Source organism: Schistocerca piceifrons, chromosome 5, assembly GCF_021461385.2.
Source record: "Schistocerca piceifrons isolate TAMUIC-IGC-003096 chromosome 5, iqSchPice1.1, whole genome shotgun sequence".
Taxonomy (NCBI): Eukaryota; Metazoa; Arthropoda; class Insecta; order Orthoptera; family Acrididae; genus Schistocerca; species Schistocerca piceifrons.
The window spans coordinates 134,034,576-134,054,441 of NC_060142.1; the positions used below are offsets into that span (position 1 = coordinate 134,034,576).

The following is a 19,866-nucleotide window of genomic DNA, read 5'->3' on the forward strand; positions in this document are numbered from 1 at the left end:
TGACACGATGTGACCACGTAAGGAATACAGACGTCCGGCAAAGGTCTCGTGTCGCGCCGATCACGGACATAGTGAGAGAAGCCTGTCTTCGCTGTTACGGCCACGTCATGAGAAAGCAAGACGGTCGCAAAAGCTGTGCTCCACATCAACCCAAGACGAACAAGACCCCCAGGAAGACCGGAAAAGAGATGGACTGACAATGTCAAGGGAGACATGCACGTTGTTGGCTTAAGACCAGAAGATGTCAACGACAGGGAGAAATGGAGGAGATGTAGCAAAACAGAAGACCTCGCAAGTCGGGATTAATTCTTGGAAAGAAGGAGAGAGAGAGTGAGCACATTTATAAGTCTTTTTGGGTCTCGCTTCAGTTTCTAATGTGAGAGAGACTGTCACCTGATCGGGTGAGTGCGGTGAGTACGGCTCCGACGAAGAAGATGTGGCACGGCCTGGCGCCGAGGCGGTCGGTGACGGGCGGCACGGTGAGCCTGGACAGGAAGTCGCCGACGGCCAGCATGGTGAGGCAGAGCGCCGTGTCGCTCAGCGGCAGGCCGACCACGCGCTGCAGGTAGAACGGCAGCAGCAGCGTGAAGTTGACGCTGGACGTCACCATGCTGCCCGTGCCGAGCATCGTGTTCAGGAAGACGCCGCTGCGCAGCAGGTCCAGGTCCATGAACGAGGCCACGCGGCGCCACACCGGCTGCGGCTCTGCAAGCATGAGTACTTCAGTCAAGCAGCCGACTCATGCGTCGTCGGGTATGCAACGATCCAGGAAGGTAGTACTATATTAAAGGTACTAGCTGATAAGGCAGGCATTACCTAGGTATTCATTTTGCCAGTTTTCTGTTGTAAACGGAAACAAAACATGAAGTGTGTTTTCAGTGTAATACGAAAAAATTTTTTCATTGTCTCTCTGAAAGCGCATTTGAAATTATGAAACACTCGTTCGAAGATACCGGAGGGCTGGGCAAAGCTGTTTCGCGTGTCTTCAACGCGGCATTACAAATGTCTGTATGACAAAACATCTTCATAGCACTGTAGGCGGTTATTGTTTTAGCCTACAACCGTTTCTGCTTCGCAGTTGGAAGCTGTCAAAGTTCTGCCAGGTGTGAAGTATTTAAGGTCGACTCGACTGTAGAAGTGTCCTAGCAGTAAATAATAAATGTATTGAAACATTCATGCTATTTTTCACGAGCCACATTGTTTATGACTTCATATTTCGTGAACTACGAGAGGTAGGCGATTGTTATGCCACACAGCGTTCTTGCCTGGCAGTAAAGCATATGTTTACTAAGTTGCACCTGGTGATACGCCAGTATGGCGATGACGAATACACGCTTCCAATGTGCGTTCACCGATGTCGCCAAACACGGATGCGACCATCATGATGCTGTAAACAGAACCTGGATTCATCCGAAAAAATGACGTATTGCCATTCGTGCACCCAGGTTCGTCGTTGAGTACACCATCGCAGGCGCTCCTGTCTGTGATGCAGCGTCAAGGGTAACCGCAGCCATGGTCTTCGAGCTGATAGTCCATGCTGCTGCAAACGTCGTCGAACTGTTTGTGCAGATGGTTGTTGTCTTGCAAACGTCCCCATCTGTCGGCTCAGGGATCGAGACGTGGCTGCACGATACTTTACAGCCATGCGGATAAGATGCCTGTCATCTCGACTGCTAGTGATGCGAGGCCGTTGGGATCCAGCATGGCGTTCCGTATTACCCTCCTGAAACCACCGATTCCATATTCTGGTAACAGTCATTGGATATCGACCAACGCGAGCAGCAATGTCGCGGTACTATAAATCGCAATCGCGATAGGCTACAATCCGATCTTTATAAAAGTCGGAAAAGTGATGGTATGCATTTCTCCTCCTTACACGAGGCATCACAACAACGTTTCACCAGGCAACGCCGGTCAACTGCAGTTTGTGTATGAGAAATCGGTTGGAAACTTTCATGTCAGCACGTTGTAGGTGTCGCCACCGGCGCCAACCTTGTGTGAACGCTCTGAAAAGCTAATCATTTGCATATCACAGCATCTTCTTCCTGTCGGTTAATTTTCGGAATAACTTACGGAAAAAGTCATCGAAGGACGCTACACACCATCGAAGTTGCATGAGCTAACGGCCACCGCTAAGCTACCCCTTGCATAGGAAACTTAAGTTTGGAGCATGGCGTATGACGGACCGCAGACTCTGTTGTTGTGACAGGCGTGAAAGCGTTCGACACCGCCTGACGTCCTGGATGCAGTCATGCTCACTGCGTACTTTCCGTCCACAGCTCGTCTACGAAAAAACTAGCGTTATCTGTGGAAGGAGTGGCCTGACAATAGTTGTTCAATCGTATAATTTCTGCTCTCGGTGTAGTCGTTGCCTGACGCTTGCAGACATGGATTCCCATCCTGAACTGGGCCCTGAAGACATAAACTACAGCCTACGGCGTTTGTCGATATACTTTTGTTATGTGTGTTCTGTATTACGAGATATTATAAATCAAAGTCCCCTACCGCCATTTATAAATCATGTTTTTTTCTCCTTTATTGGTTTTCGATTCCCCCCCACACACCTTCCACAGCTTAATACGCCGCTCTACAGCCGATAGTAGAGTTAAAAAACATAAAGGGAAGATGCCCAAAATATGTAAAGGCGATAAAACGGTGACTCTTGAAAACAGTAAAAAGGCGGAAAGTTGCAGAAATTTAAGTAGAAAAAACATGAGGTTTACAATGCTAATGAAGGCACACAGTAAGTACACAGCCACAACTGAAAAACACGGTGACAGTATGTTTTCAGTTCGCAACACTTTAAGAAGGGGCACACAACACTCCAACACTCAAACACTGCACTAGAGATTAGAGACGAAGATAACACACCACTGTCTAAAGCAGATGGGAGGGGGAACCCGGACAGATGAGGGGAAAAAAGGGTGGGGAAAGCAAAAGGGGGGGGGGGAGCCGATGGATGGAGAGGACACAGCAATAGGGCAGATGCGAGAAAAGGAGTGGGAAGACAATGGAGGGGAAAGAAAAAGGACTCGGGGGGAGAGAATGTAGTCAAGGAATGGGTGGGTTGAGAAAAAACAAGATGGAAGGGGGGCAGAGGGACCCCAGAAAAAAGATGGAGGGAGGGGAAGGTGAGGATCGAAGTTGATAGGAGGGATAAATGGGGGGAGAGAGGGCATCATCCGGGAGGGGAGCTGGTGGAGGCCACCTCGGGAAAGGAGATGAAGGGTGAAAAGGTGGAGGGTAGGGGGGACAGAACGGTGAAGGCGCGGTACCAGGGTATGTGGGGGATCAAGTCGGTAGGAGATGTAGAGGACGCACATATGTTCTAGGGAAAGGAATCAGTTCATAGAGGATTTGCATTTGGGACTGGAGGCCTATATGGAAGGTGAGGCCGGCCGAGGTGGCCGAGTGGTTCTAGGCGCTACAGTCTGGAACCGCGCGACCGCTACAGTCACAGGTTCGAATCCTGCCTCGGGCATGGATGTGTGTGATGTCCTTAGTTAGGTTTAAGTAGTTCTAAGCTCAGAGCCATTTTTTGAAGGTGGGGCAGAGTGCATGGCTCTCGAGAATCTGGAGAGACTTATATAATTTGGGGGGGGGGGGGGTGGATATCCAGCTAGGACTAGCATAACAGGGGATGGGACAGATTAAGGATTTGTAGGTATGGACAATGGTAGAGGGGTTCAACCCTCATGTCAAGCTAAAGAGGACTTGAAGGATATGGAGGCGGTTGTGGGCTTTGGATTGGATAGAGCAGAGATGAGGGATCCAGGTGAGGTGATGGTCAATGGTGAGTCGAAGGTAGGTGAGGGTTGGGGAAAGGCAGACAGGGCAGGCGCAGATGGTAAGGGAAAAATCAAGGAGCCAGAAGGAGCGAGTGGTACAACGTATGATGTTTGCCTGTGTCTTGGAAGGATTGATTTTGAGGAGCTCCTGATTACACTATGTGGCAGAAAGGTCAAGGTGAGTCTGTAGACCATTGAATGGCAAGGAAGGCGGTGTCATTGGCACACTGCAGGAGGTGGACTGGGGGGTGTGGTGTTGGGGCATACCTTCTGTGTACAGGAGGTAGAGGAGAGAGGACAGAGCCCTGGGGCACACCTGTGGAGGGGTAGAAGGTGCGGGAATCGGCGTTATCGATGGTAACATAGGAGGGGCGGTGGGAGAGTAAGGAGGTAATCAGACAGACATAGTTGATAGGAAGGGCATAGGTCTGGAGATTAAACAGGAGACTGGGATGCCATACACAGTCATAGGCCTTTTCGAGGTCTAGGGAGGGCGAAGGGACGGTAGTTAAGCTGGAGGGATAGGAGATAAGTGAGGCGTAGGAGTTGGTCATCGGCAGAGAAGGAAGGTCGAAAGCCACATTGGGTGTATAAATCATGTTTCACATGTATTACAAATCAAAGTCCCCTGACGCCATTTCTGTCTGACCGTGAAGGCTAATCTCAGGATCTACTGTAGGCATGTCGCTACAGTTTTCGCTAGCAGAAAGAGTCATTCTCGAGGAAGATTTGTGTACATAATTCATTGTTACATTAATGATGACTGTTTAATATATGTATTGGTATCTTTTCCACATTTCATTGGCGTTTGGAGTGACATCTGATGGCAATGATACGAGCTACGAGCTGGTCAGCTACAGAGGAGGCAGTATCTGGTGGGAAAAGCAGTAAACAACCGCTGCAACTCAAGAGGGCAGCCGATTCTCCCGCCACTGCTTTCCGTCTGTCATAAAGTCTGATCTCAGTAAGTACTGCAACACGGGATTTGCTAATAGAGAGATTGATTCGCGGAAGAGCTTTATGTATATTGCTACATATTAGGAAAATGTTGTCTGACGGTAGATACATAGAGCAATCTGCACATAGCTGGGAAAGATCGCTAGTACTGTACATGCGTAACTATTTCACATACGATACAAGAACTGTGTCCAGTGTTGCACCGGAACCAACACCAGGGAGGCAATCTCATTTGCTCCGATTTATAGGTCAGACTATAGCAGGCTGTGTATAAGTTTCAGGTGAACTAGATGTCTTGGAAGCTACAGTGGCAATAAATAATTAAAAAAAAGCGTCGCACTGGCGTAACAGTAGCATCTGCTAACGCAGTTCTGTACAGATAGAAATTATAGCCTTACAAAATAACTAGTTCATATACTTTTGCCTGAAATCAGCGCGGTAGCATGTTGAAGAGGTTGATCATGGCCTGTGTTCCTGACGAAGCGCGATACGAATTTCAGCTGTTAATACTGCCGAACCGACCACCCGAACCTCTGGTAGTGTCTGAAGGCGGTGAGGGCTTCGTGGACGTCTCGCGAGCAGTCATCTAGTCAAAATGGCTTCAAATTCATTTTATTTTACCTCATCACTCCACATAGTTTTGAACACTCTTCTGTAGCACCACATCTCAAATATTTCAATTCTCTTCTTTTCCGGCTTTCCCAAAGTCCATGTTTCATTACCATATACTGCGGTGCTTTACTACTAAATATTGTTTGAAACTTCTTCCTCAAATTAAGGCCTGGTTTGATACTAATAGACATTTCTTGGCGAGGAGTGCCCTTTTTACCAGTGGTAGTGTGCTTTTTATGTCTTCCTTGCTCTGTAGATCATGTGCTATTTTGCTACCTAGGTTGCAGAATTTCTTAACTTCATATACCTCGTGATCCACAATCGCGATGTTAAGTCTCTCGTTATCCTCATTTCTGCTACTTTTCATTGCTTTCGCCTTTCTTCTATTTACTCTCAGTCCATGTTCAGCCGTCATTAGACTAGTCATCCGTTTCAGCAGATCTCGTAATTTTCTTCTCTTTCGCTGAGGATAGCAATTTCGTCAGAGAATTTTATCATTCATATTATTTCTCCTTGAGTTTTAATCTTACTCTTGTATCTTTCTTTTGTTTCCATCATTGCTTCTTCGATGTACAGACTGAACACTAGAGGCGAAAGAGTACATCCCTGTCTTACACCCTTTGTGCACTTCGTTCTTGATGTTCCGCTGATATTGTTCCTTTTTGACTCTTGTAAATGATGTATACCATCCGTCTTCATCTATGGGTTTCCCCTAATTTTCTCAGAATTTAGAGATTTTTGACTATTTTAGATTGTTGAAGGCGTTTCCAAGTCTACAAATCCTATGAACGTGTTGATTTTTCTTTATACTTGCAACTTCAGAACTGCCTCTCCGCGATTTTACTTTTCCTAAAGTCAAACTGATAGTCATCTAACACACTATCAATTTTCTTTTCCAATCTCCTGTATATAATCCTAGTCAGCAGCTTGAATGTATGAACTGTTAAAGTGACTCTGTGATTATTCTTGCATTTGGCGGCTCTTCGGAATTGTGTTGATGGACGTTTTTTCCGAAAGTCAGATGGTACATTGCCAGACTCATTCATTCTACATACCAACGTGAATAGTCGTTTTGTTGCACAATTACACAATGACAGTCGTTCTGTTGTCGCTTCCCCCAATGATTCTAGAAATTCCGATGGAATGTTATCTATCCCTTCTGCCGTATTCCTTCTTAGGTATTCCAGAGCTCTGTTAAATTCCTACTATAATACCGGATCCCTTATCTCTGCAATATAAATTCCTGTTTCTTCTTGTATCACGTCGTCAGACAAATCATCCTCCTCAGAGAGGCTTTCACCGTACTCTTTCCATCTGTCCCCTTTCTCCTCTGCATTTAGTAGTGGAATTCCCATTTCGCTTTTAATGTTAGCACTCTTGCATTTAATTTCACCAGAGGTTCAAATGGCTCTGAGCACTATGGGACTTAACATCTATGGTCATCAGTCCCCTAGAACGTAGAACTACTTAAACCTAACTAACCTAAGGGCATCACACAACACCCAGCCATCATTTCACCAGAGGCTGTTTTGACTTTTCTATCTGCTGAGTCAGTCCTTCCGACAATCATTTCTTTTTCGAGTTCTTCACATTTCGCCCAATCTTCTTGCCACATTTTGCCTTAGCTTCCATGCTTTTCCTATTTATTTCATTCCTAAAGGAGTTGTTTTTCTGTTTCCTTGAATTTCCCCGAAAATTTTTATACGTACATCTTCCATCGATCAACTGAAGTATTTCCTCTCTTGCCCATGGTTTCTTCGCAGTTACTTTCTTTGTACCTTCATTTTTCTTTCGAATGTCTTATTCTGCAATAATGGGCTAAGGCTTTCTTAGAATCTACAACTGCCTAAAAGTTTTCTTGATTTCCACCAGTTCTTAAGCTACTAGAGAGCGCACGTTCAGAACATCTCTGCCGCTTACAAATCCAAACTGATCCAGGCTGAGTACTTATCCAGTTTCAGTCTTTCGTTTATGCACTCCCGTATCATTGGTAGCTTCGACCTAAAGTTCTCTATGCGTATCTGAAATTGCACACTCGGGTAGGCGGCACTGATTTTTTTATTTCGGGCCTCTTTAATGCCACCCTGTCTCTATTAGGAAACTAGTTTATCTTGTACCATTGTTTTAGCAAATGAAAATACCCCATTATTTCTAGATCTTGTCATAATGATGAAAAAGTTAGGCCGTACTGAAGTACTGACGCCTCAGAACACTTCTCGAGATATTATAGTACGCATCAGAAGATAAATAACTGTACAACGCAAGCCTAAAAAGTAATTCTTGAGAGCAGCAGTTCACTAGGACACTCATTTTATGACACCTCCTCTGATTTTCAAATGATCTTCTTACCTTCTGTGATACTATTGGAAAGATTTTCTTTCTGGAATGGGCCTGTCATGTACCCATGTTTCCTGCCTACGATTATACATTTAACTTAAAATGCTCAGTGACCAATTTGCAGATTAATACCTAAGTTCATATATCTGCAGACTGTATGAAATTTTCCTGCAGGTAATTGTTTTGAAATTTCCCGATAGTTCATAATCTTTACTATTTTACTTCTTTATGTAGTGTCTTCAGTTCGTTTCTAAACGATGAACACTTTGGTTTCCTATATCATCGCCTGTGGCCAGTACAGCTTTCCATAAGATAAACTTTGGGAATATTTCGTCAACTGTGCAAGGAGTAAGTTGTTAGTTACAACCATTCAGGTAACCCAAGCTTCAATTTAATTTATTATTTCTCACACCTCACTGGACTATTCGTTGTGCCTTAATACTCGCTACTTCGGAGTCTTAAAGATTTTGTCCTATTAATTTACAATTATCATTGTTATATTTTGCCGTGTGCTTTCAGTTCTTTTCCCCATTCATTTCGACTCACTGTCTGTTTCATGTGGGTAAAAGGTAGTTTCCTCTCACGAATCCAGTGGCAGCGGGATCATGTCAGGGAGTGGCGACGATGCGCTATACGAGCACTCGATATCCTGAGGGGAAATATGTCCTTATTCTGCCACCTTTACACGCCGTGTGGCTCTTTAGTGGCTACATAACAGTTGTTGCTCATGAACAGAGAATCCTGATATTAATCTATTCTACAACTAACATCAAATAGCAAAAAAGAGAAAATAATTTTGTTGCTTTGCTGAGACGTCAGTTGCTAACAGTTGCATTGAATGTTGAAACATACACAGAAACAGAAGATTTATAAATCTGTCACTCTCCAATAGAATGTCTATTCAGAAGATGTGGAGCCCTGGCCACTACGAAAGTCTGAAAATGTTATTAAGCTAGCAAACACATAAAATGGGCACAGTGCTTGGATGCTCCAACTTAAATACACCCGCCGCTGGCGACCCCGAGTGTGGTCGTTTGCATCTCATTGGCAGCGGCGTAATCATTCGTAGCAGCGTCCTCTTGCTGCAGTGGCGGCTGCAGGAAACGCGGCGGCGTAAACGGCGGCGCGCGTATTTGAATGTGCACCCAACCAGGTAACGGCCGATACCGCAGCCCTCAAACCCTTACCGCTCCTAATCTCTACTAATTACTATGCAATGCTGCACCTCTTCCGAACCTGCATTAGATCAGCGTTAGAATATATGGTCCAACCCTTCCTTAAATGAAAATGACGAACTTTGAAACAAGCACCCCCAGGCAAATAGAGCTGGAGGCTCAGAATCTGGAACTAAAATGTCAGTGGATTTTTGGGAAGGGAGAGGTGAGAGGCTGGTAGGAATTCGACAAATCCTACTGAACAACAAAATACTGCAGCACGTAATGTTCGCACCATGGGACTTGAAGAACATCTCGCCCGTGTGGAATACGAAATGAGGAACATTAAATGGGGCGTTGTTGCAATCAGTGGGATGAGGTTGAAAGGTGGCACAGCTACTATCTTAATGTCCAGGCACCTCCAATTCCAGAATAATTCTGATCTAAATTCGCATATTGACGACTTGTATCTGCTAATTCACAATACCCTATCACCAAGATCACTTCCATATCAGGCTGTGTGGTCTACGTGGTCCTTGAGTTGAAAGCCAAGATTGATTTCCCAGATTTACCAGCCATTTGTGCCTCTGCACCTACTTCCACCTGCACTGATGACGAGGTAGAACAGTTCTATGAAAATTTGACAGCGTCAAAAATTTACGAAACACCACTTTTTCCTTAGTACCGGCCGATTTTAATGCTGTGATAGGAGCGAAGACCGCAGAAGACCCTCCCTTCATTGCAAATTTCGGATTTGGAACAGGAAACCAACGAGGACAAATGATGACGGATAAACAAAGAACGTTTACACTACATAAACGTATTTTACAAGAAAACTCCGGAATGAAACTGGACCTGGAGAAGCACTGTTGACACGGTTAAAAATGAAACAGACCACATCCTCACAAAGGACAACCGAATGTGATAGACGTGTCAGTCATACATTGGTTCAATATAGGCAGCGATCATAGGCTATTACAGACAGGATGGATATTAACGCTGGACGTTAGACAAAATGTCTGATGGGAAGGTGGATCAGATCCACAATAAATCTGCAGAAAGAAAAATGAAAGGGATTCAGTCACTGAATTGACAAGGAACTACTAACAGAAACGGTGAGAGGAATGGAACTCAATGAATTTTCAACAGGAGTTATCAACAGTATTCGAATGGCAGTAAAGAAAGTTATAGCACTTCGAAAACAGAAAAATCACTCAGCATCGAAACAGGGCATCTTATAGAAGAAAGAAGAAACACTGAGAGGGACTCACTTAAATACAGACTCCGCAACAGAAACGTAAAAATAAAGTTTAGAAGAGATCGGAGGAGGCAAAACACAAGACTTATGGAGGATCGTTGGAAGAAATGTGAACACGAGAGCCTTTTGGTCAAGTCAACCAAAACGTAACATGATCATCCACAAAATTCGGAATGGCTGAGGAGAAGTTGTTACTAAAACAGACATAATTATAAAAAATTTCGCGGACTTTTTCGGAAGCTCTGTAGTCAGTCAGTGACACAGCAAAGCCTGCATGATTAAACAAGACACTCTGTCGTTAATATAGGATCGAAAGAACTGGAACCTATCGATAAAAAAATGGAATCTCCTGAAACAACTCAAGAACTGTAAGGCACTAGGAGAAAATCTTATCAGAAGTGTGATGCTTAAAATCTGCACTCCTAATTATGATAAATAAAGGTATCGAGGAAGGGTTGATTCCAGAGTCATGGAAAACTACAGACGTCGTCCTCCTCTTCGATAAATGTGGCTTCACGAACATGGGGAATGACTGTTCCGTTAATATTTTACTTATCTATTCCGAGCTGCTAATAAAAACCATTAAGAACCGTTTGAGTTAGAAATTTGACTTTTACCAGCCAGCTGAACAGGCGCGCATTCAGCAAACGTTTCAGTACATATGACCATATTCATGTAGTACGCACAGTGATAGAGAAATAGCGAAGTATAATATCCCTTTTCATATTGCCTTGTTGAACTACCAGAGGGCGTTCAAGACACTCTAACCCGGGCGGTATTCAGGGCGATGAACTACAGATGTATCAACCTAATCATCTACAATTAGGAGAACGCCACTCTACAGGTGAATGTAAAGAAAGACTGGATCAGTAGAAAGGTTCCAGGAAAAAGAGGCTCCAGACGACGAGTCACCTTGGCTCTGTGGAACATGTTCAAGTGTCTATCCAGGGGACAGATAGTTATCAATATGTATAGAAAACATTTCTCCCATCTTCGTTTTGCCGATAGTATCATTTTCTGTCGCAATGTCATACACGAATTGCCAACAATCATGAGACTTTTGATTATTACCGTCTCCATCGAAGAACACACTCTGGAAATAAATAAATTCATTTATCAGGGACATAAAAACAAAATTGAAAAATATAATCAGACAGCAGAGATTACCTAGCAAACTGGCTTCAGCTGGACAACGTTCTGGCAAAATATCCACAACTGGACTATTCCTATAAATTTAAAAGGAAAGATTTATGACACATGTATCGTAAACAATGGCACAATTAATAGCTCAAATCTACTTCCGGTCTGTCAAAGGGCAATAGGGAGAGCAATGCTGAGAGGGAGTCTGAGAGACAGGAGCAAGAACGAAGGCATAAGGAGAAGAATGTGGGTCTATGACGTTGTCGAGAGGAGAACGAGACATGTAGGAAACACTTGGTCGAGACCGACCAACAAAGAGCGGTATGGATATCTTGTTTATGTCCAGAAGGCTGAAGAAGACGAAACAGTCAATGTCATCTGAATATTCCTGAGAGATAATACTCTGTTGTGGCCTTCAGTCCGAAGGATGGAGTAATGTAGTTCTCAACGTTCTCTTCACCCCTGCATAACTAGTACTAAGCCACTTTAATCTCTTTACTGTGTTTAACTTTAATCTCCCACTACAGTCTTAGCCCCCACACAGTTCCCTAAGGTGGCAAATTAACTGTTCCTTGAGGCCTCCGGACACTTCCTATCAAACTACCATTTTTTTTAGTCCAGTTCTATAATAAATGTGTTTTTTGTCCTTTTCATTTCTGTCCCTCTTCTTTTGTTATTTGATATGGCCTAGTAATCTTCAGCAAACTTCTATAACAAGACATTTAAAAAGTTCCTATTTTTCAGTAAAATTTGTCGTTGGCGCTTCGCTCGATACATACATCTTAAGAAAGTAGTTCCCAACACTAAAATTTATACTATATGTTAACGTTTGATCTTTTCAGAAAAATCTGCATTTTATATCGTCTTTATTTATACCTTCATTAATTATTTTGCTTGCCAATTAGAAAACTGCTTTACTACTTTCAGTTGTTTATTTTTGATCAAATTTCCGCAGACTCTTCTGATTTTTCTAGTGCAATCCATTCCCCTTGTTTTCATTGTGATGGTGTTCATCTTGGGTGTATATCCAATTCCCAAGTCATTGTCTACTGTAGTGCTACTCACAAGAGAAATTAAAAGAATGTTTCCGAAACGGATTCAAAGAAATCGCTTTCTGTAGTTCGTATCTTACATCAGAAATTAAAAACTCGTCAATACATTCTGCTCATACCTTCTAGATCATATCTTCCGCCAATTCTGCAGTTCTCTCGCTCACCTTTCACAAAACTCCAGCCTTACATGGTTCCTGATGTTTCACCCATTCATTAATACTGAGATATTTTCATTTTGAACACGTATGTACATGTAACGAAGTTCGCATGTTACGCTGTAACAAAGTTGGAGAAGTGTGAAGATGGCCCATAACAGTCGACATCAGCAGTCGCCTAGATGTCAAGCATAGCTGTCATATGTACAAAGGCTCAGAAATTCCTTTCCAGTTAGATGTCAAAACCAACCCAGCCCGCAATAAAATACGAGTTTTTCTTGCTTACCAAAGCAGTAGCTATATCTTGCAACAAAAGAGATGCCAACAGGGTCACTCACTTTGCTCTCCGTCACCTCCGATGTCCTCGTTGGCTGGCGTCGCCTTCTTGCTGTGAGTTTCGAACACGACGTCCGTGACTTCGCCCATCTCAGAGTTGGCCAGGGACAGCGACGAGGCGTACCGCTTGGAGCGCCGCATCAGCGAGGCCTCCGCGTCCGCCGGAGCGTCGCCCTCGACCTCCGCCTTGAGCGGCTTCAGCTCCCCGGCCAGTGGTCGGCGCTCGGCGTGCCACTCCAGGGGGTGGAAGAATAGGCTGCCCATCGGGCCGTGCATCGTCACCCCTCCCAGCACCAGCAGAGCGCCGCTGAAGCCGTACGTCTCCAGCAGGAAGCTCACCAGGTGCGGCATCGCCATCTGGCCCACGTTCCCGCCCGCCATGGACATGCCGACGGCGCGCCCTCGTGCCTTCAGGAAGTACGTCTTGACTACCAGGAAGCTGGAAGGTGACACTAGGCCACTGCCGAGACCTGCGCAGATGCCAGGGGAACATCAGTTCTCTGAGCACTATGGGACTTAACATCTGTGATCATCAGTCCCCTAGAACTTAGAACTACTTAAACCTAACTAACCTAAGGACTTCACACACATCCATGACGAGGCAGGATTCGAACCTGCGACCGTAGCGATCACGCGGTTCCAGACTGAAGCGCTTAGAACCGCACGGCCACACCGGCCGGTTCAGGAGGTCACAAACTTTATTCTAGCACTGGGGGTTAAAAGATAGAATTGGCCAGCTATCAAGTGTTATGGTAGTCTGCGGTATCCTAAACTCTACATGATTTGATATTTCGACGGACCAGCTGTCTGCTATCTTCAGGAGATTGCTGCTGAGTCCATCTGAAATGTTGTGCCAAGGCTGCGTATCGTCGGCCTACATAGGCCTCCAGACCGTACATAGCGCATGCCTGTCCGCCACAGTTGCTGCTCCCAAGACTGCGCTGCTGGTGCTCCCCGTCGTAGAACAAAGGTATCAATGATATATTGCACTAAGAAACTATCTTCAAACACTTGGAGCTGCTACATCAGAGGGTGTTGAACAGGGTGTCCCAAAAAGAATTATCCGATTTTGACTTGTAATAGTATTGAGACAAATGTCACTAGGTAACTGAAAAAGCGCTAGATGTAATCGGCATGGTCTAGAGTTTCAGAAAAAATCCGCTAGATGTCGCTAAGAGCGCTGACCCGGAGGATGCAGCCAGTCTCGCGCAATATGGCGTCCGCGCAACAGAAGGTGTATTGTGTTATTGAATTTAGTCGTACTCAATCAGTGATCGCAATTCAGTGGGCGTTTCATATTCGATTTCGTGCTAAACCGCCATCACTAAAAAACATTCGATGGTGGTATAAACAGTTTGAAGAAACAGGGGGCCTCTGTAAAGGCAAATGTCCTGGCCGGCCACGGGTTCCTGAACAAACAGTGGAAGCAATGCTACGAGCATTTGAGCGGAGTCCCCGCAAGTCTAGCCAAGAACTTGCGTTACCACACATGACAGTGTGGCGTGTGTTACGGCGTCGTTTAGCCCTCAAACCATACCGATTACAACCGGTACAAACTCTTCGAGATACTGACAAAGTGAAGCGAGTGGACTTTAACAATGCTATTCTAGAGGACATGGAAGATTACACTTTTATGTCACGGTTGACATTCAGCGATGAGGCAACTTTTCATATTAGTGGTAAGTTTCACCGTCATAATGTGCGTATGTGGGGCTCGAAAATCCTCATGAAACAATTAAACATGATCGTGATTCAGCAAAAGTGAATTTTTTTGTGCTGTTTCTCAAAGCAAGGTTTATGGACCCTACTTTTTTGCGGAAGAAACCATAACAGGGCAATCATATCTTGCAATGCTACAGAACTGATCATTCCCACAACTTGACACGGACAATTTCATCTATCAGCAAGTTGGGGCAACACCGCACTGGCACAGAAACGTGCACAGTTTCCTCAATGCCAACGTGCCTCAACGTTGGATAGAGCGTACAGGACCGCGAGACCAGGCTTCACACTCTTGGCATCCTAGGTCCCCTGTCTTAACACCATGTGATTTTTCCTGTGGGGATATGTCAAACAACGTCTTTACGTTCCTTCCTTACCTCGTGACATTGATGAACTAAAAAATGGTTCAAATGGCTCTGAGCACTATGGGATTTAACATCTATGGTCATCAGTCCCCTAGAACTTAGAACTACTTAAACCTAACTAACCTAAGGACAGCACACAACACCCAGTCATCACGAGGCAGAGAAAATCCCTGACCCCGCCGGGAATCGAACCCGGGAACCCGGGCGTGGGAAGCGATTGATGAACTAAAAACCTGAATATCAGCTGCTGTAGCTTCACTGACAGAAGACACCTTACGCTCAGTTTGGAATGAATTTGGCTGTCGGCTGAGATATTACAATATCTCTTACATTTATTTACACGTCGTTCCTTAGTCAAATTAAGTACATATGTACATTTTCTTATAAAATTTGTCTCCCAAATAAATGAGACTAGATGGACTTACATTGAGCAGTAAAGATAAGTAATTACAATCTTGTGCCATCAGCACAGCCAGCATTCCCATATTAATTGTTTTCACTTCAAGAAGACGGGCCGGCCGCGGTGGTCTCGCGGTTCTAGGCGCGTAGTCCGGAACCACGCGACTGCTACGGTCGCAGGTTCGAATTCTGCCTCGGGCATGGATGTGTGTGATGTCCTTAGGTTAGTTAGGTTTAAGTAGTTCTAAGTTCTAGGGGACTGATGACCACAGCTGTTAAGTCCCATAGTGCTCAGAGCCATTTGAGCCAAGAAGACGGCCTTCAGTATTCTACCAGATTTATTCCAGGATCCTAAAGATAAATTTAGGACAGTAAGGCGTTACATAGAAAAAGATTATAGCATCACATGTACGTATCAGTCGTAGGAATATTACTCATAATAAAATATTAGCCGGCCGCTGTGGCCGAGCGATTCTACGCGCTTCAGTCCGGAACCGCGCTGCTATTACGGTCGCAGGTTCGAATCCTACCTCGGGCATGGATGTGTGTGATGTCCGTAGGTTAATTAGGTTTAAGTAGTTCTAAGTCTAGGGGACTGATGGCCTCAGATGTTAAGTCCCATAGTGCTTAGAGCCACTTGAACCATTTGAATAAAATATTAGATAATTCTAAGACCCGATTATACCTTAGACCTTACTATGTACGCCTGTGTTGAGTTGTTCATAAATGATAGATTACGTCATAATATTACTTTTATAGGTTAGTATTATTCACCGATAAAGAGTATTTCCATCAGTGTAATTTTCCGTGGTACTTTCTAACATCAGATTAAACTGATTCCATATTGTTATATTTCCAGAAGGCTTTTTACTCCGTTCCTCACAAGCGACTTCTAATCAAATTGCATGCCTATTGAGTATCGTCTCAGTTGCGTGACTAGACCGTGATTTCCTGTCGGAAGATAGAGTGCGTGACTAGACTGGTGATTTCCTGTCGGGAAGGTCACAGTTCGTAACATTTGGTGAAAAACCATAGAGTGAAACAGAAGGAATATCTGCTTTTCCCCAAAGAAGAGTTACACGCCTATAGGCCCTATGTTGTTCCTGATCTACGTAAACGATTTAGGACATAGTCTGAGCATCCCCCTTAAGTTGTTTGCAGACCATCCTCTCATTTACCGTACTGTAAAGTGGTCAGATGATCAAAACTAATTGCCAAATGTTTTAGACAAGATATTTGTATGGGGCAAAATATGGCAATTGTCCCTAAATAATTAAAAGTGTGAAGTCATCCACATAAAAAGTAAAAATAATCCGCTAAATTTCAGTTACACAATAAATCGCACAAATCTAAAGACTGTCAACTCAACTAGATACTTACAGATTACAATTATGAATAACTTAACTTGGAAAGATCACATAGATAATGTCATGGGGAAAGAAAACCAAAGACTATGATTTATTGGCAAAACACTTAGAAAATGTAACATGTCTACTAAAGAGACTGCTTACACTACACTTGTCCACTCGCTTTTGGAATACAGCTGTGCTTTGTGGGATCCGCATCGGATAGAATTGACGGAAGACATCGAAAAAGGGCAGCTCATTTTTTCCTATAGCAAAATAGGGGAGGCAGTCATTAAAACAACGGCGTTTTCAGCTGCGGCAGGACCTTCTAATGAAATGTCAGTGACCAACTTTGTCCTCCTTGTGTGAAAATATTTTATTGACACCCACCTACATAGAGAGAAATGATCATCATAATACAACACAGGAAATCAGTCCTCACACGAAAAAATTTTAAGTGTTCTACGCGCTGTTCCAGAGTGGAACTGTGGAGAAGAAGCTTAGTGGTGGTTATATAAACCCTCTGCAAGGCACTTAATTATGAGTTGCAGAGTAATCATGTAGATGTAGATAGTTTCATAAAAAGTCTCTGGTTTAATCGAAAAAAATATCTTTTAGTTATTAAAAACATATGCCAAAACATTAGAGATATTGAAACTACCTGGCAGATTAAAACTGTGTGGCGGACCGAGTCTCTAACTCGGGACCTTTGCTTTCGTGGCCAAGTGCTCCACCATCTGAGCTACCCAAGCGCAACTCATGACCCGTCCTCTGAATTTTACTTGCGCCAGTACCTCGTCTCCTACCTTCCAAACTTCAAAGTTCTCCTACGAAACTTGCAGGACTAACACTGCTAGAAGAAAGCATAATGCAGAGACATGGCTTAGCCGCAGCCTTGGGGATGTTCCCAGAACGAAATTTTCATTCTGAAGCGTAATGTGCGCTGATTTGAAACTTCCTGGCAGATTAAAACAGTGTGCCGGACCGAGACTCGAACTCGGGTCCCGAGTTCGAGTCTCGGTCTGGCACACATTTTAATTTGCCAGGAAGTTTCAAATCAGCGCACACTCCGCTACAGAGTGAAAATTTCACTCTGGAAACATTAGAGATATTGCGCCTTACAGCATTACAATATCCTTTCTGGTAAAAAATACTGCTGTATTAAACAGCACATCAACTTTCTCAAAGATGATCATGAACGATGTTATCGCGCCTTAATTATGATCAGAAATTCGGAGGAGTACTTCTAATGATACCAAAAAATTATTTAATTTACTTTTCATGTGTTGGTAGGTCTCATTACAAAAACATGTTAATAAATCTTAGAGTACAATTGGCATTCTGCAGTAAGATGTGAAATGAAAATTCTTGTATTTTGTTGCTGATGTAAAGCAACTTAAGCCAGAGAGATAAAAATAAATAAAGACTGTTTTAATATCTGAAAATAAACTACCTTAGTGACAGTGTACAACAATTTCTGCTTTTAATTGATATTTTAAGATCACTAATCCCGAAGAGAAATAAAACTGCTGTAAAGATTTACTTTAAAATGTGTTAAATCATCTAACAACACCTACAACATTGTAAATTTAATATTAAGGTCTGAACACATGACTATGTTGAAAACATTCGTGTCGTCATCAACGAAGATAGATGATGGACCGTTGAAGAAACAGTGGAGCTATTGGGAGTGACATGGAGTTTTGTGCAGCGAATTGTGACAGGAGATTTGGTAATGAATAGGGTGGCCGCGAAATTCATGCCACGTCTGCTGAACAAAAACAAGGTTGCATGGAAGCGTGCTGTGATTTGAAAGAAGAGTCCTGAAATGATTCAAAACTTTGTTTCAAAAATTGTCACAGATGACAATCCTGAATCACGGTAATTGTGAATCAAAGCAGTAATCAAGCCAGTGAAAGGAAGTTCGCCTCTCCACAAGAAAGCTCATCAGGTGAAATAAAACAAAGCAATCCTAAGTTGTTTTACAAAGTGAGATGAGTTGTCCATTCAGAGTTTGCTCTGCAGGGTCATACAGTTAACCAGGCTTTTTGATTGGAAGTTTTGAAAAGAATTACAAAACAGTGTGCAGCTGATGCGATCTGATTTGTGGTAGTCGGGTGACTGGTTTTCTCCATCATAGCAGTGCCCCTGCTCACACAGCCTTGTCTGTATGAGAGTTCTTGACCAAAAATGGTATGACCCCTGTTCCTCATCCCTGTAGCCTGAAATTGCCCCATGCGGCATCTTCTTGTATCTTAGAATGAAAAAGAACATGGAAGGAAAACATTTTGTTGATGTTGCTGGGGTGAAGAAATCAATGGCAGAGGTGCTGTCAAGCGTCACAAAAGATGAATTTAAACAATGTTTTGAAAAACAAATTAAAAAATTAGACAAGTGTACTACTGTAAAGAAGAACACTTTGAGGAGGATCGAACGTTTGTGTTTAAGATGTGAACAAGTAAGTTAAAAACATAAGTTTGGTTCTTCTGGGTACCTCTTGCATATATGCGTGTATATTTGGGACCACCGTCAAAACCACTGCATCAATTGATCCAAATTTTGCACAGAAATGGCAGACCTTCTCAGTATCAGCACTGTGGTATTTATAGCCGGCTAATTTTAATGGCAGTGGGGATATGGCCAAAACATGCCCCTAGCATATAGGTTGCCCTGCATGGCAGGTATGTTTTGTGGGAACAGTATCAGCTTACCAAATCAATCTGTGTTACAGGGCAGCCTAGACGTTATTGGCAACAATCAGTTTTCTGGACCTCGATATGCAGGCTGTCCTGCATGGAAGGTACATTGGAGTAGCATCAACATGCCTTATCGATCTATTTTGCATGAAAATCCGTACATCTGGGAAGGAAAATATGGTGAGGGAGGGGATGGGGAAAATGGACAAAAAGAGGGGAAGAGGATGTAATGGGACATAGAGAATGAGGAGATAACAGATAGAGGGGGGAAGATGAGGTGCTCAGGCAGAGGGAAAAAGAGCTGGACGCAGCGATGGGTAGAAGGAGGACGTGTGTTCAATATATGTGACAATTGCATATGTGGGCAAAGTCAACGGGATAAGGCTAGTACATAAAAAAAACTCAAATTTGTGTAGGATACATAGTTACTTCGGTTTGAGTGAGTGGGGGTCGTAAGAGGAGGGCGATGGGGAATGACAGAGAGCAACCGTTTGATTACATTAGATGTATTACTTCTCTCATAGATGCATAGCAAGAAGATCCGCAAGG

The 19,866-nt window shown here is 43.6% G+C and overlaps 1 protein-coding gene across 1 annotated transcript in view; it reads right to left on the reverse strand.

Moving 5' to 3' along the window:
- Positions 1-19,866, reverse strand: part of LOC124798802 (monocarboxylate transporter 1-like) — an 80,092-nt gene that overhangs the window by 15,800 nt on the left and 44,426 nt on the right. Inside the window, exons 5-6 of the mRNA XM_047262332.1 lie at positions 12,792-13,259; positions 394-705 (exon numbers count right to left, since the gene is read on the reverse strand). Of these exons, the coding sequence (XP_047118288.1) occupies positions 394-705; positions 12,792-13,259 (780 nt within the window). The remainder of the gene's footprint in view (positions 1-393; positions 706-12,791; positions 13,260-19,866) is intronic.